Here is a 27,209-nt window from a genome sequence, read left to right on the forward strand (position 1 = left end):
TTGAAGAACCTGAATAGTTCATTGATTTCCTCAATAAATGTGCATTTCCAGGTGACTGCAGTGCAAAAGAAGTTGCATATTTAGACATTTACTTTTTTTAAAAGTAGGGCATTGAGATCATCCATGAAAAGAACAAAATTGCAGAATTTTGCACTAAATTAGAAGATAATTACAGATATATCGGATTAGTAAAATGATCAGTAATTTTACTGATAAACTGATATATCTATGAGGGCTAGTCAAAAAAGAATGAGAATGAATTTTTTACTTATGAAATACATTAGGCAGGGTCCTATATCGAGTTGTCTGCCAGTCCTGAAAGACGTGCTGGAACCCATCTTTTGACATCGTCTTCAGAACCGCCTCCGTCTTCTTCAGAACGGCCTTTGATGAGTCTAAACGCTTGGCCCTCAGCTCCGATTTCAGACGTGGGAACAAAAAAAAAAAAAAAAAAGTCATACGAAGCTAGATCCGGGATGTATGAATGGTGCAGGATACATTCAATGTTTGTCGAGCCTGATATTGGGCAACAACGTTGGAAACGTGAGGGCGTGCATTATTCTGGTGTAGCCGCCAACCAGATGGATGCAGCTCAGGGCATTTTCGACGGACATGTTCAGCTAGGGTCTTCAAAACTGTCACGCATATGCATTTGAAATTTTATCTGTCAATTCCACGAGACACGTTCTTCTCGCGTAAATTTGTTTTACTGCTGCATGTTCACTGTGTGATATAAAAAAAAAAACATTCTCACTCTTTTTTCACTAGCCCTCGTATATCAGCCGATACCGATACAGTACCAATTAATCTGCCTGATCCCTACTTTTTACTTTCGAAGTTGGGACATGAGACATTTTCAGTTTCACGTATGCTCTGGGTAACTCTGCATTTACTTGCTAACAAAGACAGTAAATTTGGCCTGCTTTTATTGTGAAGTTGCCTGTGTTTTCTATTTTTGCAACAAATATTTAGATGATTTGTGGTTGAATGGTGAGTTTACTTTTACAGTTGGAAGTAAGTCAACATTAGGAGCTCCGGTGGTGTAGTTGGTAAGGCATCTGACTGCCACTCAGGAGACCCAGGTTCAATTCCATGGGGTGGGTTACCTAAGGTTGAAATTTTTCAGCCTTGTCCCTTCGTAAAGTGGCTTCAGGATTCACCCAGCTTCTAATAAATGGGTATCTGTGGGGGTAAAGGCAGTCAGAGCATGTTGCTGACCACATCAACTTTACCATTACCTTAAATCAACTTTGGTGTGAACATCCATTTGAGTCACAAATAGTCAACATCTTTTGTGGCTTTTACTAGTACAAATTGCTACTACTTTGTGTAATTCTATTTCAGTTTGACTGTAGGCATTTACATTTTAGTTCACTTCTGAAGGAAATTATTTTCTTAACAACTCAGATTCATCCATCACAAGTAATTGGACCTCCAAAACGAGGACGGAAAATTGTCATTCTAGGTGATACCAACAACCCTCTCAAGATGGTCGATATTTCAAGGTAATGTGCACAGACTTTATCCTCTCACACACATATACATACATGCATGCATAGGCACCGACTCCATAGGGCTTGGGGGGTGCTCGAGCCCCCCCAATAATAATGATGTTGGGGCAGAGCCCCTCTAATAATTTTGCTTAAGAGAATCTAATGTATTATTTTGCTTCTCTTGTAAAGTTTACTCTGTATTGTGCCACTTGAACTTAACTTTAAATACACATTTGAAATGTTCTAGACCAGTGGTTTCCAACTTCAAAATGTCCGAGGGCCAAAATTATATCCAGCAGTTGATTGGTGGGCCGCATTTTTTTTTGGGGGGCGGGATTAAAAATTACAAAAGTTGTAAGTACTGAACTGAAAATGTAGTACTTTCGCATGACCTAAATTTCTAAAATGAGGCAATAAAAACAATGGAATCAGAAATCAAAATTGCATAATTACAATTTATTTCACAAAAACCCAATACTTATGGATGAATTGAAAGAAATGAAAATCACACCATACAAATAAGAATCCTTCATAGTAAGTGTTCAATGTGAAAATTGAGGCCGATCTATTTGTTTTATTAAAGTTGGAATGTCCACTTCAATTTCTGTATTTGAAAGTCTCGGAAGGTGAAGCAGTGAAGAATCTGCAGTTGGCTTCTGTAGCGGTTCTTGATGAACTTCATTGAAGAAAAAACACTTTCACACGTGTATGTTCTGCCGAACATCGATGTCATTCTTTGCCCAAAACTACGAAGGTTTGGAAAGCATTCCTTTGAGAGGTATTCGAAAAACTCTGACTCCTTTTCTTGCCTAGTTTGAAGGAACACATCGCCTTGCAAATCACACAATTCAAGTTGGAGAGAAGCTTCTTGTTCTTCGGTGTTAATGCCAAGAGGATTGCTAAATAGCTGAATGCTGCTTTTAAGTCAAACTGGAGTCAAACTCATCCATTATTTATTTCATATTTGCACTGAATTCAGAAAAGTCCAGTCATCCAGTGTTTCTTCATCATCTGCTAGCCGTCGACAGCTTGGAAAATGAAAAAGGTTATTCCTCTCCAAAGTACCGTTGAAAATCTTCAGTTTATTATGAAACCCATTTATGTTTCCCATTAAATGTGACACCAGCTGGTTTCTTCCCTGCAGTTTCAAGTTCAGTTTGTTCAGATGACCTGTGATATCTGTTAGAAACGCCAGTTGTTTAAGGAAGCCCATACTCTGAAACTGTTCCAGTTGTGTTCCAGTGAAGTGGTGGGAAGCGGGCGAGTACAATCTGCATAGTGAAGGGGTGGAATGAATGGTGTGAAAAGAAAGTTGCGTTATTTTAGATTCCTCTGATGATCATTATTGACTGCAAAATCAATTTTACCTGTGATATTGTCTTTCTTCACAGAGCTTCCGTTCCTTCAGTAAAAATAGAACGTATTTTAATAAAAATACATAAAATTAATGTATTTTGCAAACTGTCCTCGTGGGCCGCATGCGGCCTGTGGGCCGCCAGTTGGAAACCCCTCTTCTATCAACTTTGGGGGGCTGAGACCGCTAAACCATCAACTTTGGGGGTCTATGACCGGAGACAGCAAAACACATGACTTATTACTATATACTAAGTATATAATTGAGTATTGTTAACATTTTTACTAAAAAGAGTTTCTAAATAACAAGGTTATATGATAATTATACCAATATGTTGTTTAGTGAATTCTCAACAATTTGAGGTCGTAAACACAACTTTCAGGCAATATTGATATGTACGATATTTAGTTATCCTCGAAATCTCTTCCTCTAGTCCAAAGAATAAGGGGAAAATAATTCTTTGAGTTTATTTAACACTGGCTTGCAGTAAAGTACGCAAGGAAAGCTTATGAAAAGTCTGTATTGCAAAAGTGGGAACGGCTGTGATCAAATGCATTATTGCTAAAGCATGGCGTGCTATGTGTTTTTTATAATTGCAAAATTAAATTTAAGAAGTAAAATATTGTAGCAAGAACAAAAAAGTAAAACTATTTTCCTGCGATTTGCGTTAGCATTTATGTAAATAATTAAATAAAACTGTTAAATATTGTAAATATTCGTTATTTTTATGGGTACGTCAATACTAACGTTATTTGCACCTGTCACATGTCCTTTCTTTACAAGTCTGTTGCGGACATTAAACACACACCCATGCCCTCGCCGGGACTCGAACCCGAGACCTCCGGATCAAAGCAAGTTGAATCGACCACCCAACATGCTCGGCTACCGAGGTCGGCATGAAACTGTTAGGTTGGCCTCTTAATGTAAATACATAGCCTACTTTTAAATAAAAATGTTAATTGTTATAAAAAAAAACAAATGAGCAGACACAAAAGACATAAAAAGACTTTGAAACATTTTCTAAAAGTTTTTCATGTTACATATAATTTGCATGAGGAATATAATAGCTGCTTAAAAACTGTTATACGAAGACGTAATTTTTATTTTTAAAAAAGGGAGGGAGTGAGTCATTCATTCATTTATTTCAGTGATCAGATGCCCCCCCCAATAATTTTGACAAGTCGGCACCCCTGCATGCATGTATACATGTGCAGTGGAACCCAAATTTTACATTGCCACACATTATACACTTTACTTTTCCAGTACTCCATAAAGCAAAATTTTTCAAAATGTTCCTTAACCTTTAAACAGCCGAGCCGGTTTTCGAAAGTAACCCCTCTCTCGTCGTGGCCTTTGAGCGCGATTTTTAAATTTTTACACTTATTTCAGAAAAACGTTATATCTCTGAGACTATTTGAGCAATCTACTTCGGATAACTTTTGTTTGAAAGTAAAAATATCGAAGCACGCGGCCGTGTACAATTCAGAAAGCCCAAGTGAGAAAAACGGGGTTGGGAGGGGCCAAGTCCCCAAATTTCAATGAAAAAAAAATCTGGCGTTCGCCCTCTCTTCTCCCGTTATTTTGAAAAAACTGCGCAAACTTTTGCATTGTTTTCAAAGAATAGACCTTTTGCAACAAAGTGAAACTTGTTTCAAGTCTCTAGTCCTCATACAGGCTGAAAAATGATGCTATATGTACAATCCTGCATTTTGGCAAAAATGGCTAATTTGCATATTAGAGAATAAATTCGTATATCTCTGAGACTATTTGAGCAATCTACTTCGGATAACTTTTGTTTGAAAGCAAAAACATCGGAGCACGCGACCGTGCACAATTCAGAAAGCCCAAGTGAGAAAAACGGGGTTGGGAGGGGCTAAGTCCCCAATTTTCAATGAAAAAAAAATCTGGCTTTCGCCCCCTCTTCTCCCGTTATTTTGGAAAAAGGGCGCAGACTTTTGCATTGTTTTCAAGGAATAGACCTTTTGCAACAAAGTGAAACTTCTTTCAAATCTCTAGTCCTCATACAGGCTGAAATATGATGCAATATGTACAATCCTGCATTTTGGCTAAAAATAGCTAATTTGCATATTAGAGAAAGAAGAGGGAGGGGGGTGGGTGGGTTTTCTTCCACATGACATTTCAAAGTCTTATCTCAACATCTGTCAGCATTTACAACCTCATATACAAGTATGAAGGTCCTAAAAGCACGTGAATGTTGTAATCGGCACCATGGGTCATATATGACACATCGGCTGTTTAAGGGTTAATTATAAGTTCTTGAGTTCTCATGAAAAAATGTAAATTTGAGATTCCAATGTTTTGATTGATTGATTTATTTTACTTTGCACTTCTGCCACTTTTTGGCTAATCGTAAAGATGAGAATGCATGATGATATGATGAAATTGATGAAGGGACACTCACAAACAACACTCATGCTTAGGCTGCGATTCGAACCCATGACCTCTGCCATTGTAGCATGCTGTTTTTACCACTCCACCCTCGAGGTCTGATTGAGGTTCCAATGTAAGAGTTATTTCCATCTGCACGTTTAATCAGAATACAAGTTCCAAGGATGTTAATACAGTTTACACTGCTTTATAAACTCAATTCTGTGTTATATGCAAATTACTCTATGTCCCGACAAAATATAATTTAAAACAATGTTAATTAAATACCATTTGTATGTAATTCATTTATGTGTAATTTCGGTGTTATATGCAGTGCTCAAAAAATCTTCTTCAGAGCTAGTCGCCAGCTCTGAAAATCAAGCGCCAGGAAACACTTACTAGCAATTGTGGATACTATAAGAAGCTGAGCCAGCCCCTGTGGCGGAGTGGTTAGCACATCGCGCTATGACGCTAGGGATCCCGGTTTCGAATCCTGGACTGGGCTTCGATGTTTCTGAGTGTTTGTTTATCAATTTCATCATATCATCATTCATTACGATCTTCGCAAATTAGCCAAAAGTGGCACGAAAAGCGAAGGAAAATAAAGCAAATCAATCAATCTATAAGAAGCTGAGCATCCCCGTATTTAAAACATCGCTGAATCATGTGAGAAAGTGGGGGGTTGGGGACGAAGAGTAAGAAATTGTTACTGATTCTATGGAATGTTCACAACGTAGATAAAAAAATCACTTGCTAGCTTACGCTGTTCTGCAATTTGAACTTAGAATCTTCAAAGTTTCGTACATTGAAATTTAAAAAATGGCAATATTACAGCAAGAGATCACAGTCGCCAAGCTGAAATTTTAGTCGCCATAGCGACCTGGATTTTTCTAGCCCTGGTTATATGTATTAATTTTCATAAAATAAAGTTGAATTGTATGTAACCAAGCTACAACAATGTCACAGACGTGACAGTTTTCAGTTGCTACTGGTCGTCTATGCAGAACAGAAAGAGGAAAAGTTGCACCTTTGACCAGAAAGTTAAATTTATATGAGAAGTGGATGCTAATCCAATAAAACTAAAACTGAAATAGCTGCAGATTTAGGCATCGTCTATGCTAAACTTTGCAGTCATTAGTAAAAGAAAATCTATTTTTGACGATTTTTTAAAAATTGGGTAGTAAAACTAGTGTCTACTGTATTACCGTATTGGCCCGAATATAAGCCTCACATTTTATCCAAATTTCAATTGTGAAAAATTAGGATGCGTCTTATATTCGTGACCGTAAAGAAATTATGACATTTAGTCAAATCATATTCTGTTAAAAATGTGCTGATTTCTCATTTGAAATAACGATAATGCAACAATAGCATTGTAGAAACTGGCCGCATTGTATATACCATAATGTTATCCAACAATAGCATTGTTGTTTCTAACTGGGCATTGTAAAAACTGTCTGCATTCTTGATAGCATACTCTTTGATTTTATTAAGATTGTGTTTGCCTAGGGCTGAGCCGATACCACTTTGAACCGAAGCCGATACTCTCACCGATACCGATACCGATACTTGTATAATTTCAATTTAAAATAGAAAAGGATAATTATATATGTGTGTGTGCACGCATGTAATTTTTATTATTATTACATTTTATACGTATGCATTTCTGACGAGGGGCAATAAATAAATTAACCCACCAAACGATGCTCTCTTCCAACGATGCATCTCAACTTTGCAGTATTTTTTTTTTAGATAAGTGACAATCGATCAGATGTTTCAAATATGTGAGAAGTATTAAGTGCAGCTAAGAACGAGGCAATCGTGTCGTCGTTGTCCCCTCTCCCCCAATGTTGAAAAATGAGATCATGCCTCTTCAACCTGCTCTAAAACTAAGGGATCACTCTTCCCAAACTAACATTAAATCATCAGTGAATGCATGAATAATTGGCGATTTACCAGCCCCGGACATGACGTCTAAAACTAACAGTAAAGCTGTAATGTGAAACCAATCTTGTCTCTATTTGTCCTTTATCAAAAATAATAAAAATTAGTAAACAAAATTTAAGGAGAGAATGAAAACTTACCAGTCTCTTACTTCTATATCAGGCGATCGACTTCAGTACAGTGTTATTCCGACGTGACTTTGCTTTCGATAATATACTATCGGAAAATGATTTCTAAAAGAAATAAATGCAAAGTTCTATCGCTTGGCATGGAAGGAAATCCAAATCCATCACTACACTTTCCAGAAAGTAACTGCCATCAACTGTCATTCAAAGAAAATTATTCCCTTGTCACGTTGCCTGTGCTCCCAAAACACCCCTGTTGAAACCCAGTTATTCAGGTTGGGACAAACAAAAGTCTCTAAAATTGGAAAGGAAAAGGGGGATTAGCACAGGCATTTGATTGATTGATTGATTGATTTAGTTTATTTTACTTCGTGTTTTGTGCCTCTTGGCTAATTTGCGATGATGGGGATGAGTGATGAAATTGATGAATGGACATTCACAAACAACCAAACCCGAGCAGGATTCGAACCCGGGACCCTTGGCATTGCAGTGCGATATGCTAACCACTCGGCCACAGGGTCCAACACACAGGCATTTGAATTTCCAGGAATATGCTACGTACTATGTCTGAGACACGTCCACCACTCACACGGGCGATGACTGTTTTCACTGCGGGAGGTCTCTAAAGAGAGAGATGTCCACAATACACCAGGTGCGTCGTTAGCTACCGGAACCTCATTTGGATTATTGTTACACGAGAACACATCTGTATGTAGGAACAAAGCTTGGTAGACTTTGAAGGAACTCCTATGGGGATAATTTCAAGTTACCCTTGATTTGCAAAATATTTCACCGCGAGTCTTATCTGCATAGGGATCTTTGTGTCGTGTACTTGCTGTTCACGGAAACTTGAGTACAGGTTCACTTAACAAATGCACAACTATTTTTTTTTTTCAAAACCAAAGGTAAGTTGGAAGAGCTGAATGAACCAGTATCATCCAGTATTGGTGCAAAAATATCAACCGATACCGATACCCATCTTATCAGCCAATACCGATATGTCAGTATCGGTTCAGCCCTAGTTTGTTCTTCTCTAAGCTCTGAATCTGCCAGTAAATAGTTACCGGTATTTTCTTTTCTTCCCTCGGCTTATATTCGGTTATTTTTTTTTATTTTTTTTTTCGCTCCTTCAAATTTTAGGGTGCAGGTTGTATTCGGGGCAATACGGTACTTTAGCATCAAATGTTCACTAATAAAATGGCAAATGTAATGTATTTAAGAATCAAACTTTTAGATTCGTTAATTTACTACTTTATGACAGAAATAACCTGTATTAAACTGTATCTTGCTTGTTCCTCAAAATAGATACAGTTACAGTATTTTAATAATGATATGACATCTGATTTGTAAGTAAACCTCAGTAATACATATTTTCTCTTCACCCTGACATATGTATAACTCAGGTTCGACTGTATTAACAGCTGAGAAATCATTAGTACTCTCATGTTAGGTGGTGGAGGCACATGGACAGTGGTTCGGATCCCACTTTAAACTGTAGGTCCAGTCCCGATTAGCCTTCCTGTGCATAAAGTGGACTTAAAACAACAAATCTCATTTTGGGGGTGTCTCATGATTGGGATGACTCATAGGGTTTTCAGGGTGGCTACTCACCAGGAATTCCTTGAATTCTACGTGAATTTTTCTCCATAGACATGAAAAATTCCAAATTTTATTAATCCAAATCCCATTGAATTTATACGTATTTATTAATGCCCTGAGGCAGATTATTCACATTTTTTTTACCGAGGAAGGAAAATAAAAGAAAACTGCGTGGAAAATAAAACAGAATTCTCCCAATTCCTTTACTTTGTTAGCCTCCTTTGTAGAACAATCTATCTCACAGACGGAAAATTATTGCAAGATACCTTGAAGTTGATTAGGTAAATTTGAGTTTGAAATTCTGATACAATTAACAATTTATTTTCCTGTAGTTTACGGTTATTACAAGCATAAGAAAATAGTTTTTCTTTGTGACGTTTCAGGAGAACACACGCTCCTTTCATCAGACATTTATTTTCATTTTGACTAAAGATACAGTTATAACAATGGTTAGTAATTTTTTAAACAAAAAGAATCCCTTATATAATGGATGTTGTCAATGTTACATTGTTGTAATATAGCAACTTAACTGTGAAAAAAGCAGTCTGTTTTATTTTTATTTCAGATTTTTTTTTTAATAAATAAATGAAATAATGAAAATGGTAACATAGATCCAGTATGGAGTTTTCTCTTTCACAAGTGGAGTAAGCCACCATCTTTAAAAATTTAATGTTACAGAAAACATCAAGAGACTTTGTGAAAACAATGATGAATTTGAATTACCTGATGATATTTGGGATTCATAATTTAAAAAAAAAAAATCTGAAATAAAAATAAAACAGACTGCTTTTTTCACAGTTAAGTTGCTATATTAAAACAATGTAACATTGACAACATCCATTATATAACAGATTCTTTTTATTTAAAAATTACTAACCATTGTTATAACTGTATCTTTAGTCAAAATGAAAATAAATGTATGATGAAAGGAGTGTGTGTTCTCCTGACTTGTGTTTGTAGATGTATTTCGAGTCCGAGTATGTGAAATGGCAAATATAAACTCTACACATTAAATAAAATATATATGCCGTTTAATTGAATTGAATTAGAATTTTTCGATAAATTGGAATCGCACAAACCCTTTATATTGCTAATATATTCGTGACTTGTGTGCACATGGGTTGTGAGAGGAGGTAATACGTAAGGTTGAAATAGAGAAAACATCTGCTTGTACCCTTGAATTTTTGGAAAGTTTTCCTTGAAAATCAGGAATTATACTTGAATTTTATTAAGGTCATAGAGTGGCCACCCTGGTTTTCGATCATCCACCATCCCAGTGTAGAATTCAAGTAAATATAGTTCCCTCTCCTCAGAAATTAGAAGTAGTAACATTAGTGGAGCAAAGATCAGTACAGAACTCTGGAGAGTGGATTAGAACAGCAGATTTGTAGTAAAATCAAATGTATGTCGTAGGTTCAATTCCCACCACACCTGAAGACGAGAGAAGAGGCACTCTCTCGAAACGTAGTGTTAGAATGAGTACATTTAAAAGCACTAAACAGAGGATAATATCAAATTAGCGTTGCGTGCAAATTTGATCTATGTAGATTATGTGTATGTAAATGATAGCAGAATAAAATATTCGGAACGATAGTCGTTTCAAAACTTTCCATACAAACTGATGCTCTTTCATGATTTGTTTTTGTTTATTGTAGCCAAGATACCACTAGATGGATGAATGTGGCCATCACATAAAGAAAATTATTTCAGCTTTGTAGATTAGCGCCATAAAGAAAAATATAGAGTGGTTATAAATTACTGAAAAACAACACACTGTTGAAGCAACCTTTTTGTTGCAATTGATAGAGCAACAGTAAGAGTTTGTGTCAACATGACTGAACGTACATGACACTATGGTGGTAAGGTAGGGAACCTCAGTACCAAGATAGCTACCGTACAAGAGAAAGTTATGTTCATTCTTTGGTTTCGTGAAACCAAATTTGCAAAAGCTGTTCCAAGATGTTTTCGCTTAGAGTACAAGCATAATCCTCCTAGTAAGGACTCCATATAATGTTGGTCTCGGCAATTTAAGGATACAGGAAGTGTTGAACGTAGGAAAGGTGCTGGCAGACCACCAGTCTCGGATCGAGTGAGATGCTTTTACAAGACGTTCGGATAAATCAACTCATTGCATGTATTTTAAATAAAACTGTTCAACATGATCTATTAAAGATGACAAACTAAATATGAGCACTTAGTTCTTTTTTTATTCATGCCTGAAATGTATTCAATAATTTATAATCACCCTGTATCATGGCAGGCAATACTTTTAATCTTTATTACCCAGAAATTTTCTGGTTCAACTGTTAATGGGATTTGTTATTTACTTGTTGCAGAGACTGTGATGTTCTTATTCATGAAGCAACGTTGCAGAACGATCTTCAGAGCACGGCTGTAGAAAATGGGCATTCCACACCAGAAATGGCTGTAAAATTTGCTCGTGCTGTAAATGCGAAGGTTCTTATATTGAATCACTTCAGTCAGCGATACAAACCAGCTGCACAAGAGCCGGAGGAAGAGGTTAGTTCTCAAAGGAATATTAGCATTGAGCCAGTATAGAGCGACCACAAGGAAAAAACCTTGGACGAAAAGTCCTCGTGTAGCTTTCCCTTCCTCCCTTCAGCTTGGGCCACAAGGAAGCATAGTCCACTCTCCCCCTCCCCGTCACGCGGGAGTACGGTGCCCAGGAGTCGCGGATCTGCGCAGGTTTCTTTCCTTGTGGTTCCACTATACAAGTCAGTGCAATCAGCATCGAATGAATCCTGCATTACATGCATGGGGTACCAGTTGCAAGATTGCAACACTGTGAACTATAGTGCACATGGGTGCTTTAGCATAGCTGAACATTTTTTCTTTGTCTTTGTTCTAAGTCCAGTTGTCTTGTTTTGTTGCATGCACCTAAATATGTAAGTAGAAAAATATCAAACCGAGAAAGACAGAGCACAGCAGATTCAGATGTTATACCAGGGTATCTACCAGTCAAGTAAGTAGAGAAAATGTCAAGAAATCAATAAGAAGTGAAGAAATTATACATGTGGTCACATTGCTATCACAATAACTAATTGATTGATTTAGTTTATTTTTCTTCACACTTTTCTGCTCCTTTGCCTAATCGTGAAGGTTAGGATGAATGGTTATAAGTTGAGGTGGATGAAGGGACAATCAGTAATATATATTGTAATGTACAGCTTTTTTCTGCTATATGTAAATATAAATTTTTCGTGTATGTGTATAGATATGTTTTTACATTGGCCTGCCTCGTTGCTCGCTCCCTCTGCCGGTTGAGGAACGCGTTCTTCGGCACCCTTGTTCGGCTACAGGAATGCTTTTTATTGCGAAATCCACTTTCTCCAATTTCACGGGTACGGGGGGAATTCTTCCTAAATATCGGCATGCACCGTTATTCCACCCCCAATCATGCGCTAGCCTCTCCCGGTCTTCAACCAAATTCTGTTTTTTTGTATTAAAAAAGGAGGCTAAGTCCTTCGTTACTGACGACATGTCGCAACGTAGGACCGACGCCTGATCTCTCCTTGAACCTAAGCGCCGGTGGGCATCGTTTTGCCGCTTCTCCTGTCCAGAAATGTATAGGGAAGCTTTGATTCATTGCTTTCCGCACTTGTGTCCAAGGAGGGGTCTGTTTTTTTGCCGAAAGGTGCCATGCCAGTGTTGCCAACCACGTTTCGCTTGCCCGCAGCAGCGATTGCAAACCCCCTTAGAAATTCACCATCTACTTATCTAAATTATACTTCATATTCCGTGTTGAAAACGTTCCTTCAATCACAATCGGCATGAGTTCAGTGTAAGAATATTAATATGGTGTTTAGGGGTAGTTCAGCTTGCAAATGAGAACCATGTATTTGTTATTAAAGGGGGGACTTTGATATTGTATTAAGATGTGTGTATTATTTTATTGATAAAGGGGGAACATTTATGTTCAATGAGACAGTGCATTTGGGGGTGATATTTAATTAATAATTGCACAAGACATGCAAATGGAATAGTGGGGATGAAGATTTTGTTCATCGGTGTGTGCGTGTTTGCGTGGAGGAGTCCCTAGATGGCAGCACCGGACGGTAAGGACATCTTTGGGGCCCCGACGAGCAACAGCCCCAGGGCCGCTTCCAGCAGTACCATGGGTCCAAGTGTGTCTATTGGTCCCCATTTAGATTCGGTGGTCATTCCAAAGGAGTGGATGATGCCAAAATATGTGGCAACCCTGGAATCGAGGGGGACCGGAGGAGGACAATTTTTGAGAGAGAGGAGACAGTTGACTTAGAATCGCGGTGAGATAGAGAAGGGAGTTTCTAGACACTTAATGTACTACCGTTAAGTTATACTCAAGTAGTTCCGGGTGATATCACTTGGGTGATATAAAGAAGTACGTTTGAACTGTCGGTCACGTATGTGTTCGAGTGCCCGTGGACTGTGATACCGTACGGAAATGTAACCTCGCGCACTGACCGCAGTCGTAGTGTCGTTGCCCGAGCTTCCTTCCCCATGCTGTCGGGACTCGACCCGAGGACCCCACCGTGACCCTGCACACGGACCAGCGCTGGACGGAGGACGACGTAGATACATTGGCCGGACCAAGGTAGGATTGTGGCCACCATCCCCACAACAGTGATTTGTGAGTGATAGCGCGCAACACTATTTTGGGCCCAGGGGGGAATGTGTTGGGGTACGTTGGCCAACGTAGATGGTTGCTTTATGTTTGTATATATATCTTGTGTAATAGGGTCTGTACAGTATTTTCATGTGTCTATATAATATATGTATAAAGTCGACTATTTGCTTTTCTCCAATGCATCACCCTCTTCTAATGCAGAGCTCGTGGGCATTGGCTGGCGACTTGGTGAGGTAGACGAGCATATCAAAATTTATTTCAACTCCAGCGACTTTTTGCTTAGTATCCATGCTCTACCGGCGCGTCTACCGAGCTACAGCCGCAGCCGTGCATCACAATATATATATATATATATATATATATTAAACTAACTCTCTAGCCTTCTTAAACCCGAAGGTTCATGGCTGCAGCAACACAGGCCTTCCATCTGTCCCTATCTTGAGCAAGTTCTATATACTCTTTTCCATCCCTACCGATTTCCTTTAGGTCCATCTCAACGTTGTCCCTCCATCTTCGTCTCGGCCTTCCTACAGGTCTCTTACCATCAGGTTTCCCAACAAGAATCCTGTAAACTCTTCTTTCCTCTCCCATTCGTGCCACATGGCCTGCCCACCTAAGTCTTCTTGATTTAATCATTCTAATAATATCTGGACATGAATACAAATTATGTAGTTCTAAATTACACAGGGCCACATGGGTTCTGTTGTTTTTATAATTTTGGGTGTTTTGCATGTATTTGAACTTGCTGATGCTGAAACTGGCATTAGTTTTCTCACATCACGCAAGAATTTTTTACAATTCATGATTTATATATATGTGGGTTGTGGTATGCACGTTTCAAGGCACTTGAAGTGATTGTTGCTAGATGTCACTGGTACGTTTCAAAATTATTCAACAAGTAATGAAGACGAATAAGCTTTAAGTACAGAGAAGTTTTGATTTATTTAAATTAATTAATATGTTTCTTGCCTAAATGCTGAAAATAATACTATGTAAAACATTGATATATCATTTGAAATTAATTTTATATGTAACTGTCAAAAGTCCTAATTTGCTTCCATGGTATGTAAGATACGTTTGATCTCCTACATTAACATTTGGTTGTTCAGTGTGGTACATTACTGTGGTGTGGCCATGGCATCTCGTGGTTGTCTGAATAGCCCAGATGTGTTTTGCTACATCTGCAGTGAATTTGTTCCCCGGGTACAGAGACAGGAAATTACAGATTTTGTAAGAAGAGCATATTACACATACTTTAAAATGAAACTAGGAGATCAAGATAAATCGTTGGCCCCACAAAGGTATGTAGATCATGTGTGGAATCTTTACGAAACTGGAGCACGGGAAAGCGGCCATCTATGCCATTTGCAATACCCATGGTGTGGAGGGAGCCTCAGGATCACAGCAATGATTGTTACTTCTGTTCCTGTGAAATTGTAGGTCGAAATATTAGAAACAAGAAGAGGATAGTGTATCCCAATATTCCCTCTGCAATGAGACCTGTGTCGCACGGTCCAGACTTGCCTGTACCGACACCTCCATCAAGTCTTGAGTGTGTAAGTGATCCTGGTTCAGTAAGTGATTCAGTGGAAGGAAGTGAAATGGAAGATGACATTTATGACCACCCTCACAGATCTCGTGATTCATACCGTTCACTCAAAGCAAACTCAATGATTTAGTTAGAGACCTAAATTTATCTAAAGAATCAGCTGAGCTTCTTGGTTCCAGACTTAACGAAAAGAACTTGCTGGCTTGTGGAACAACATTTTCCTTGTACAGACACCGAGAAAAAGAGTTTGTGCCTTATTTCTTGAAACAAGATTCTCTCGTGTTTTGTTGTGATGTGTCCGGTTTGCTGACTAAGTTAAATTTTCCTTGTCTTTCAACTGATTGGAGGCTATTCATTCACTCGAATAAAACAAGTTTAAAATTTGTTCTGTTACATAATGGAAATAAGTTCCCCTCAGTTCCTATTGCTTATTCTGTGTCACTAAAAGAAACCTACAGCAATATGCAACTTGTTCTTAATAAAATTAAATATGAGGACCATGGTTGGTTGGTGTGTGGTGATCTTAAAGTTTTGAGCATTTTACTTGGACTACAATGTGCATATACGAAAATGCCATGTTACATCTGTGAGTGGGATAGTAGGGCACGAAATTACCACTGGGAATGAAAAGAATGGCCAATATGGAAAACGTTGAACCATGGTTCAAAGAACATCGTACAACAACATTTAGTCAGTCCTGAGAAAGTTGTACTTCCTCCTCTTCATATCAAATTAGGGCTGATTATACAATTTGTGAAGGCACTTAACAAGGAAGGACAATGTTTCAAGTTCATATGTAACAAATTTCCATCCCTGTCATACAGCAAAGTGAAAGAAGGTGTTTTTGTTGGACCAGACATTAGGAAATTATTGAATGATAAAGACTTCAAGGAAACAATGACTGTAGCCGAAAGAGATGCTGGGATAGCATTTAAAAGTGTAGTGTTGAACTTCATGGGAAACCATAAAAGTCCTGATTACAGAGAAGTTGTTGAATATGTTACTTAAATTTCAAGAGCTGGGTTGTAACATGAATCTCAAATTACATTTTTGGCATTCACACCTTGATAACTTTCCACAAAATCTTGATGAATTAAGTGAGGAACAAGGCGAACGGTTCCATCAGGACATGAGGGATATGGAGAAAAGGTATCAAGGACGTTGTAGTGTTAGCATGATGGCTGACTACTGTTGGACATTGTACAGAGAAACGCCAGGAGAAAATCACAAGAAAGTTAGGAAAGCTTACAGAAGAAAGTGTGCTAAACAGAACTGAAAAATATGTATTGTGTAACGATTTTCTTGTGTGTATATTATAGACTGCTATATGTCGTTTTCTATATTATATGGGTCCTTTGTGTCTGTCTATATTCATTTTAAAATAAACATGTTGATGCGTTTAGTGTGATAAGCTACTTATTCTGATTGAAGAAGAGAAAAATTATAATAAAACAGTATGCAATATTGGACAAAGCCCAAATTTTGAAATTTGATTTGTAAGAAAACCTTGCATGATAGAGAAAAACGAATTTCATATTCGTGATCAGCATGGCACAAATAATAAAGTTCACCTATTAAACAAAAAACAACATTAAATTGAATTTAATTTGCGGCCCTGTGTTATGTAACCTTCTCCACTCACCTGTCTCCTCATCCCTTTTAGGTCCAAAGATTTTCCTAAGGATCTTATTTTCAAATACTCTCAATTTATGTTCCTCTTTCAATGTAAGGGACCAAGTTTCACATCCATATAATACTACAGGCAAAATTACTGTTTTGTATATTTTAACTTTTAGTTTCTTAGATATTAAACGAAAAGACAAAAGTTTATGAAGAGAGAAGTAACATGCATTTCTTGAATTAAGCCTACTTTTTAGTTCCTCTTTAATATAATGTTCATTTGTTAATATTACTCCTAAGTATTTGAATTTGGAAACTGGTTCAAACGAGTTGTTATCAATAATTAGATTTTGATTATTACCTAACACTTGGTTTCGGCCTGTAAGCATATATTTAGTTTTCTCTTTGTTAACTTCCAAACCTATCTCTTTAGCAGTTTTGAAAAATATTTTAGCATTATTCTTAATTGTATTCACATCATCCCCCAGTAAGTCTACATCATCTGCATATGCTAACAACTGAGTCACACCATTTAATTTTAGTCCTTCTTTAGTTTCTTTTACCTTCCTAACAGCATATTCTAAGGCAAAATTAAAGAGCAATGGAGATAATGCATCTCCTTGTTTTAACCCATCATGAATTGTAAATTTGTCAGACATATTAATACCACACGAATTTTACTTTCTGTTTCACTGGTGCATATTTTTATCATACTAACAAGCTTCTTAGGTATTCCAAACTCTACTAATATATTATATAATTTATCTCTTTTGACCGAATCATATGCTTTTTTGAAATCAATGAATAGCTGATGGACATTTTGATTATATTCACACTTTTTTTCAAGTGTCTGTCTGATGTGAAAAATTTGATCTGTAGTTGATCTGTTACGTTTAAATCCACATTGATAATCACCTATAATTTCATTAGCATATGGGGTTAGTCTTGTTAAAAGAATGTTAGATAATATTTTATATGTCGTTGAGAGTAAAGAAATTCCACAGTAATTATTGCAGTTCATTTTATCACCTTTTTTAAACACAGGAACAATTATGGATTCTTTCCACTGTTGAGGGATTTCTTCTTTATTCAATATTAAACAAATTAATTTATGAATTTTACATATTAATGAATTTCCACCATATTTAATTAACTCCGCTGGTATTAAATCAATGCCAGGTGCTTTGTTATTCTTTAGCCTTTTAATAGCATCTTTAACTTCAGTCAAGTTAGGTTCTGGAACTAAAGGTTCTGCTGTGTGTACTTCATTCACTTCTGATTTATCTCCTACATGGACATTTAAAAGGTCATTAAAGTAGTTCTTCCATCTATTTAGAATATCGTTTGGGTCAGCTAGAAAATCACCGTCTTTATCTTTTATCAAGTTTACTTTAGGTTGCCACCCCTTTCTAAATTCATTTACAACTTTATATAAATATCTGATATTTTTGTTTTTGCTGTTTATTTCAATTTCGTTAATTTTGCTTTTCAAGTAATCTCTTTTTTTACTACTAAACGTGCAGTTAACTTCTCGCTTTATTCTATTATAATTGCTTAGATTTGTATCATCAGAGTTATTTAACCACCTAAGTCTAGCCTGATTTCTTATTTCTATTAGATTATGACATTCATTATCAAACCATGGCTTACTTTTTCTTGGTTTATGGTATCCTATACTTTCTTTAGCTGCTGATTCTATTGCATTACGTATGTGCTCCCAATTCTTATTTAAGTCTGTTTCATTTATATTTTCATCGTCATTTAAATCCTGCAAAACATCAAATCTATTTGACAGTTTAATTTGGTAATCTCTCTTAATTCTTTCATCAGCAAATTTTCCTGTATTAAATTTATAACTTTTAGATTTTGTTGCTTATGATTTATCACTGCGAGTCTTTCTCTTAATTTAGCAATTACTAAATAATGGTCACTGGCACAGTCAGCACCTCTATGTGTACGAACGTCAATTATACTAGTATGCCTTCTCTTATCAATGAGAATATGATCTATCTGATTATGAGTTTTACCATCTGGAGAAGACCAGGTATATTTATGGATATCTTTATGTTTAAAAGTGGTACTTTTCACAATTAAATTCTTTGAGGTTGCAAAAGTAATCAATCTTATACCATTATCATTACTTAATTCATGAAGACTTTCTTTACCAATCGTGGGTTTAAATGTCTCTTCTTTGCCAATCTGTGCATTACAGTCACCTAACAGAATTTTCATATCATACTGAGAAAATTTATCAAAGACCTGTTCTAACTCTGCATAAAAATCATCTTTAGTATTATCATCTTTATCTTCCGTTGGTGCATGTATGTTTATTAAAATAATTTTACACCACCTACCCTGTAAAACTGCATATGATATCCTATCATTAATAAATTCTACTGTTTTAAGAGCCGAGATAATTCTATTATTTATGAAAAAGCCTGTTCCAAAATTATGATTTTCAGTACCACCATAGAAAAAAGTATAATTTTTAGTTTTACAATTCCCTTCTCCTGGCCACCTAACTTCCTGGACAGCTACTACATCTAATTTATACTTAACTATCTCATTAACTGTACACTGAAATGCCCCAGGCCGGTAAAGGCTCCGAACATTCCAGGTGCCTAATTTAATATCCTTATTTGTAATGTAGATCTTATCCTTAGTTCAGGGACCTCCCAAAGTAGTCCCCACCCAGAGATCCGAACGGGAGACTATTTTACCTCCGGAATATTTTACCTTGGGAACATCCATGGCCTCATATTGCTGTTTCTTGACATGTCTTTTTACAGTGCAGAGTTGTCAGCTCTACGCCTAACCCCCAATATGAATGGAGAACCGCACCTGTCGTTGGTCAGCGGATCCTTCGGATCTAGCTGGGAGGATCACATTGTAGTTCATCAACCATGCCCCACTTCTGCTGATTGTGGGACGCTCATAGAGCCATGACAGGACAGCTCTGTAAATCACAACAGAGCAAAATGTTGACCATTTCACTCTGTTGGTTGACTAACTGCAGTGAACAAGTCACGTGGGGATGAGGTCGTCACATCCCTACGCCTGATATATATATATACAGGGCCGTATGAAGGTTTGTGGAGGCCCTGGACAAAATGTTTTGTGGGGGGGCCCCCATTTTTTATAATTGTTTGCTAGGAGCTTTATTAGCTCAATGTGTTAACCACCAATTTTCAGCAGTTGAAATGGTAGACCTCATTTTAGAATCAGTAGTCATTCACAATCGAACATATCGCAGATAGGTTTGCAGGGAGAATAGTGCAGTAAAATAAAGTTATAGGACGAAAATTGCAGTGCTATAGCAGCAGTAAAATTCTGCATCTAAATGCCTATAGTATATTACAATATATAGTAAATACTAAGGGGGTTCAGACAGAAACAGAGAACTGAGCAGTAGACTGTACTTACGTACATAATTTATTATAAATGATATTATTTACAATTAAGAGTAAATATGTCACTACATATGCACGGTCCATCTACTGCACAATTACCATGGCCGAAAGCCGAAAGAAAACAATCAACTCATTCCGTCCCATTTTCGATACCCGGTGGAGGCACATAGTGGTTCAGATCTCACTTTAAACTGTAGGTCCAGTCTCGATTAGCCTTTCTGTACATAAAGTGGACGTAAAACAACAATTCAATCAACTCATTCCGCCGTCCGTTAGCTTATGTTAGCACGGTTCACAAAATCGCTGCTTAAAGTTAGGTGTCACTGATGCACCGAGAGAGAGCGCTAGTATCTCCACATTTTTTTCCCCTAGAAAAACCTCACAGTTCTAATACGATGTTATTAACGGAAGAAAGTTATGTACTTCGTAGGATTATTTATTATCTTAATCGTATCTGAGAATTGATTGTTTGAATAAGTGTGCCTTATTTCCACACTACAGCCAAATCAATCCATGGTATAAAGTATAGGCTACTGAGCTTCAGATATCTACAAACAGATCGACTGAGAGCTGTGCTACAATTGGATCCAGAAGAATGATTTTTAAAATACAACTTCTTATGTAATTTTTTATAAGCTGGTTAAAATATTATTTGGTGGAGGCCTTTCACAGCTTCCTTTTGGTGGGAGCCCCGGGGCAATTGTCCCAGTTGCCCATAGGTTACGATACGATTCCCACGCAAGATTATACTTGCTGTTATAGTGCAGTCACTTGAAACTATTTTTTTTATAACAAGCTGAAATTTGGTATGTAACGTCTTTATAGCATTGATAACAACATACCAAAAGTCCTCGGTAATCACCCATACGCTAAGTCCGCCATATTGAAAAATGGCAGATAAATTCATGTTTTCAGTAAATAAAGAACTAATTGACAGTACCTTGCTGTTTGATACATATCTTTCTTATAACACTAGTAACATCAATTACAACATGTTAAGTTTTCTGCAGATCATTGACGCTGTAGGTAACGGTGCCATATTGGAAGCACAGTGGATAATTTCAATATTTTGCATGAGAATGGAATTGACTTGTAACAGAATGAGATTTGGAAAATGTGTTTGGTACGTAAGGTATGACAACATTCTGTAATATTTGCCATCTCATCAGGCAGGCTATTGTTTTCACGTGTCTCGTTCTGTTCACAAACTAAATCAGATTGTCACTATCGTAATGCACACTTGTAGGTAACACCTGTAGGTAATGCACACCACAAAGACATATCTGATTGAGAGAGTTCGTCGCTTTCATCGTTGTCATGTTGGTCATCGACGTCTTCACCATTGTCTTCTCTGGAAACACTGAAAACATGAATGGACTTCGTACAGGAAATACCTTGGCAAGGGACATCTGAAGCCTGCTTATATGCAACTACATTCTCCATTGCAGTTTTACAGGGACATTTGCCTCTACTAACCCTGGAGAAAGATGAATAATAAATCTGGATTTGCTTCTATTATTTCTTAGAAATGACATTTGACTGGCGAGAAAATCACCAGCCAGCTGAAACTAGAAGATCAAGGCCCCTGTCACTACCTAGCTACCACCTGTTCCAAACGATATACTGAATTTAATTTCATGAGGATCTACCAAAAACTGCGATGGAGAATGTAGTTGCATACAAGCAGGCTTCAGATGTTCCTTGCCAAGGTGTTTCCTGTACGAAGTTCATTCTTGTTTTCAGTGTTTCCAGAGAAGACAATGGTGAAGATGTCGATGATCAACATGACAATGATGAAAGCGACGAACTCTCTCAATCAGATATGTCTTTGTGGTGTGCATTACCTACAGGTGTGCATTCCGATAGCAACCATCTGATTTAATTTGTGAACAGAACGACACATGTGAAAACAATAGCCCTCCTAATGAGACTGCAAATATTACAGAATGTTGCCATATCTTACGTACCAAACACATTTTCCAAATCCCATGCTGTTACAAGTCAATTCCATTCTCATGCAAAATATTGAAATTATTCGCCGTGCTTCCTAGATGGTGCCGTTACCTACCGTATCAATGATCTGCAGAAAACTTAACATGTTGTAATTGATGTTACTAGTGTTATAAGAAAGATATATATCCAATAGCAAGTGATTGTCAATTAGTTCTTTATTTACTGAGAACTTTAATATATCCACCATTTTTCAATATGGCGGAAGCGTACGGGTGATCGCCAGGGACTTGATATGTTGTTATTAATGTTACTAAGATGTTATATACCAAATTTCAGCTTGTTATGACTTATAGTTCTCTTGTTTCGTGAAAACTTTCTTGTCCGCCATTCTTCAATATGTCAGCCTTAGCGACAGGGTGATCGCCGGGGACTTTTGGTATGTTATTATTAATGCTGCTACATACCAAATTTTACCGTGTTATGAATTAGTTCCTTTGTTTTTCCTATTTTGACTGCACTATTAGTCCAGATGCTGTTCTGGCAAATGCAGTCCAGGATTAGGCTTACCATATTTTTTTGGGTCCAACCCAGGACATATTCGCGATCAACTCGTTACTGTTGAATTTCAGAGTTTTTTTACAAAAGTAAAGTGAAATTACTTAAAAGCCTTAACATTTTATTGGAACATTAAACTATAAATTGTACAAGAAAGAATATTAACATTCTTTTCTAAAATAAATCAATCAATTAATTTTTGTATTCCTGCTGCAGGTTAACGTTAAATTCACACTTTCTTTTGCCCATTGCCAAATTCAGAGCCCTTGTAATAATTATCAAAAACTTGTAGACGAGTTACTTCACACGCTTGCAAGACCACCAAGACATTCACGGAAGTACGGAAACGGAACCGCTCGGAAGTCGATATCTCGAAGAAAGAAAAGGTATAATTGATCCTTATAATCGATCGATCCTTGCCGATCATAAATTCTGGTCGTGAATATTCAATACCGGTAGCTATTTTCATGTTCAGATTCTCAAAACTATGGACATTTTGCAATCCCGGACAGCACTAAGAAACCAGGACTGTCCGGGCTAATCCCGGACGTATGGTAAGCCTATCCAGGATGCATTAATAGATCAAGCAAGTATAATTCTCTTGTTAAATACAGCTTCAGTTTTCGTCTTCACTGGCCAATTGGTAGAGAATTTTCATTAAATAAATATGTATTTTCTTAATTTGCTAATTTCCACCTTTTTCTAAGTAGGGATCGAATAAATAAAGGTTATGAAAAACAAAAGAATATGTCATGAAAAAGTCAAGAATTTTGGATTTGTTATTTTGGTAGAAACCCTGTATGCAGAAGTGAGTTAGTGAAAAAGGTGAGAACATCAGATTAAAAATTGTAGATACTCCAATTAAAAAGTAACCAGTAGACTTACATAAAAACGAGTTACATCAAAATTTAGCAACAGGACACACAGAGATGTCCGTTGAACGGCGGAAAATGCTGGCGGGTGCTATGAGAGAATGATCGCAGTGTTGCCACTTAACACGTACAGCCTTACCCTTCTGAATAAAAATCTGTATAAAATCGGTTTTGCAATGTGAATTAACAATGATAATGGATTTTAAAAACAGATTCAAAGAGCTTCAAAACAAGACTAATATTGTATTTGTAGGACTATCCAATACCAAGAAAAAGTTGTTTGGTAAAATTAAAAATAACTGTTTTTTGAGAAATTTTGAAAATCTGAAAATTAATAATTATGTTTAAAACCTTTCTGCCTGCTACAGGCAGAAAAGCAAGCTGCAATTAGAGCATGATCTAGTTTGCCAAAACCAGCCTGGTAACAAGTCCAGTGCTAACAAGACCATTCCAGTAGGAAATCCAGTTTTGTGTGATTCAACCTTTAGCATTGTAACTTATATTTTTCTCTCTTTTTTTCTTTTCAAAAGGGATGTTGTGTAACAACTTTATACTCGGAGGCGGTCAAATGTATGGGTGATTCTTCATGCAAAGTAGTGATTGCTGAGGACCTAATGGAGTTCCCAGTTGCGAGGTGATGGACATTGCTACTGGTGCTGTAAAGGACCACAAAGGGAATGCATATTGTACACTTTTTGATAAATGAATTTGTGCTGGTTCACCATTATAATGTTCCTTGTACATAATATGCTTGTGTTGTCTCTATAAATATATTTTGGTTTTAAAAATGTGAATATAATCTCAAATGATTTAAGAACCGCAGTTACTACACAAAATAAATATATCACATCTAATAGCGTATTTATGTTGTTACAGCAGAATTAACAAATTTTCCGTGAATTGCATAACACTCAGGATAATTCTGACTTCAGAAAGTGTCGCGTCTGTAAATAAGCTCTAAATTTCGCATTTTGTGGCTCATTTCGCATTATTTCATGACAAAACAGAGTGCGAAAATGCACCTCACACCTTTCAGAACATTGAAAAATTAACATTACAATGTGTTATTCCAAATTTCGTGTTTTCGTCAAAAGCGAAATATGCATGCCTCTAGTAATAACACTTTCAAACAATAGAATTACATATAGTCATATATTATGTAAACAAGCACACCCTGTTTTAAACTGACAATGTTGAATTCTCACACAGTATTTTTGTAGTCACACGTAACTGATATTCCCTAGTAGAATGTTTATCTTTTATGTATTTCCCTCTTGAAACACTTGTTATATGGCATACAGTTTTAGAAGTGATATCGGACAGGGCGATGGTGATCAGCCAATGGCGGGAGTGCAACATGTTGCGCAAGTTGAATGTCGTGTTCTGTATTTTTCTTCCATGCAAGCAAGAAGTTTCCATGAAATTCGCCACTTTAGGGTTCATAATAAGATGGGGCAACACATTTTGAACTTTACTCTCCAAGTCCCATAAATTCCCGTCGTTCTACAGCTGGAGTTATAATTTCTTCAAGAAACACTGGGAAACAACACATCTCAAAACACACACTATGACTCTTTCATTGTCCTTCCGTCCGTTTTTCTCATTGCCATTGTGTCAGCTGAGTTGTGTCTTGCGAAAGCAATAGGTGTTAAGTTCATCTCAATATACACATTCACCCTCCATTGTCGTGGGCATTCTCGAACATTCCGAGTCCGATTCAGTTTGAGTTCCATCATTTTCGTAGGAAGGATGGTGTAAAATAATTTGCTTATTGTTTACTCATACGCCACAAACAGTTGTGAGAGGATTCAATACAGCTCTTTGTGCAATAGTGTGTGTTCCAGAGTGTTATTTAATAATGTCACACTTGAAACCTAGCACCAGTAGTAGAGACACGGAAAGTAAAATAATGCATTCACAAGGCAGAAATATTATTTTCGTCGGAAGAAGTGCATGCAAAAAAAATTAGTTTAATATTTGACACAGGGAATTCTCTGTCTTTCTGTTCCGCTAGGAGTTAGTTTGGCAACAGCGCATTAGCGCTGGCTGCGTATTGGCTGAACTCATGTTACTTCTAACAGTGTACACGGTATACTCATCTTTAAGCTGCTATAGGTGAAATGTATGTACCCAAAGTATTATGTACTGAATACCTGAAGAGTCAAACATTCTACAGCCTTTCAGCTACAAGAAACAGCTGAAGCTAACTAAAATTACAGGATGACACTGCAGACAGAAACCACTATTTGTCTACATGTATATGTAAATGTGGTCACAAAGATGAATAATCGCTTATTATGAACACACATTAAGAAAAAATGACTTACAAGTGGTTCTGATTAGATGTTTTGATCTTTAAAACTATACTTCTAATTTTATTTTCCAGGTTTCACACTTCTACTTAAATAAGAGTTTTGTCTTCATTGTATAACAAGGGTACAACATTGAGTCAGTTATTAGGGTATCTGATGACAATCACAGGGAAACTTGGGTAACTGATTTTGAAATTCGTTTTGGTGAATTTCCTATGTAAGTAATAATAATACCGTCTTTATTGAGAGGGCGTGGCTTTGAAAGTTTTCCAGCCTGTTATCAATGGATATTTGAAACAGATTTTGCAATGCCCATCCATTTCTACCTTTTCTTGCAATATATTCCTTTTACAATAGTTTTCAGTCTGTCTCCAATGTTCATCTGCCAGTATGCCAATTGTCACCACCTCCAGTGCCTCATGCCACATACTGTTGGCTAGGTGATGTTACTATACTGAGAGCCAAAAAACCGAGCCTCAAAGTCAACCTCCCCTTCCTCCAGCATTAAGAGGGCCGTATATAATGTGGAAGGAAATTAAACAAACTTCCAAAAACATGAGAACGTTACAAAAGAGAAAAGAATATAATGGAATTAGATTAGTTTGATAAGGAAGTAGTGCATAGATCTGTTTTTAGTTTTTATAATCATGGAGAATATCCAACTGCTGAAAAGCTGTCTTGATTTAGCAGAAAAAATAAACTTTTGGGGTTAAAAACCTTTTTCAAATTCTGCATAATTTAAAGCAAAGTATAAAATAAATTATAAAAAAACGTAAAAATATTGTAAGCTGAGGGGGAGAGCGTCAGCCCAACAGCATTCTATCTATGTGTGGTTAAGAGCTTACTACCTCAAAACAAACGCCTGCATCTACAATTTTCAGTTGAAGTGTTCTATACAAAGTTGCAAAAAGATTATAATTTTCCTCATGGAAGTTGCTTTCTATTTCTCATATATTTTTTATTAACAATATTAGGCTACATCTGTAATTAAACTGGAACTTATTCTTTGCAATATTGATAGTGCCGATAGTAGTTGACCTTCGGTATTAATTTGTATTTGTTCACAAATGGATATTTTAAATATTGTATATGTTTTTACTTTTCTTTAGAAGCCGTTTCAGGAGACTGTTCAGTGGAGGGGAGACCAATACCTTCCACAATGCCTCATAAAATTATTCACACTGTAATTATTCTTCCTGGTGGCGCTTGTTTATTTTAAAATCAAGTTACGACATGCTGGTGCAAAAATAGTACCATCACCAAAATCATCGTGATTAGCCAAAAGTTTTAAAGTTGTCAAATCAATTGGTCGTAAAACATCTATTTGTCTTGTTTTGTGGGAAATTGAAATGGATTTTTTTGTACCTATTTGTTTTCATTGTAATGGGTTGTTGCTACGATTTTCAAA

At 36.8% G+C, this 27,209-nt stretch overlaps 1 protein-coding gene across 2 annotated transcripts in view; it reads left to right on the forward strand.

Annotated features, from left to right (window-relative positions):
• LOC145982223 (zinc phosphodiesterase ELAC protein 1-like) overlaps positions 1-24,246 on the forward strand; it is a 53,211-nt gene extending 28,965 nt beyond the window's left edge. For both annotated transcript variants that reach the window (XM_083115792.1, XM_083115793.1), the window contains 3 exons: positions 1,408-1,505; positions 11,240-11,423; positions 24,020-24,246. In XM_083115792.1, the coding sequence (XP_082971918.1) occupies positions 1,408-1,505; positions 11,240-11,423; positions 24,020-24,127 (390 nt within the window). In that variant the 3' untranslated portion in view covers positions 24,128-24,246. The remainder of the gene's footprint in view (positions 1-1,407; positions 1,506-11,239; positions 11,424-24,019) is intronic.
• The last annotated feature ends 2,963 nt before the right edge of the window (positions 24,247-27,209 follow it).

Source organism: Lepisma saccharinum (assembly GCF_977018435.1).
Source record: "Lepisma saccharinum chromosome 15 unlocalized genomic scaffold, izLepSacc3.1 SUPER_15_unloc_1, whole genome shotgun sequence".
Lineage (NCBI taxonomy): Eukaryota > Metazoa > Arthropoda > Insecta > Zygentoma > Lepismatidae > Lepisma > Lepisma saccharinum.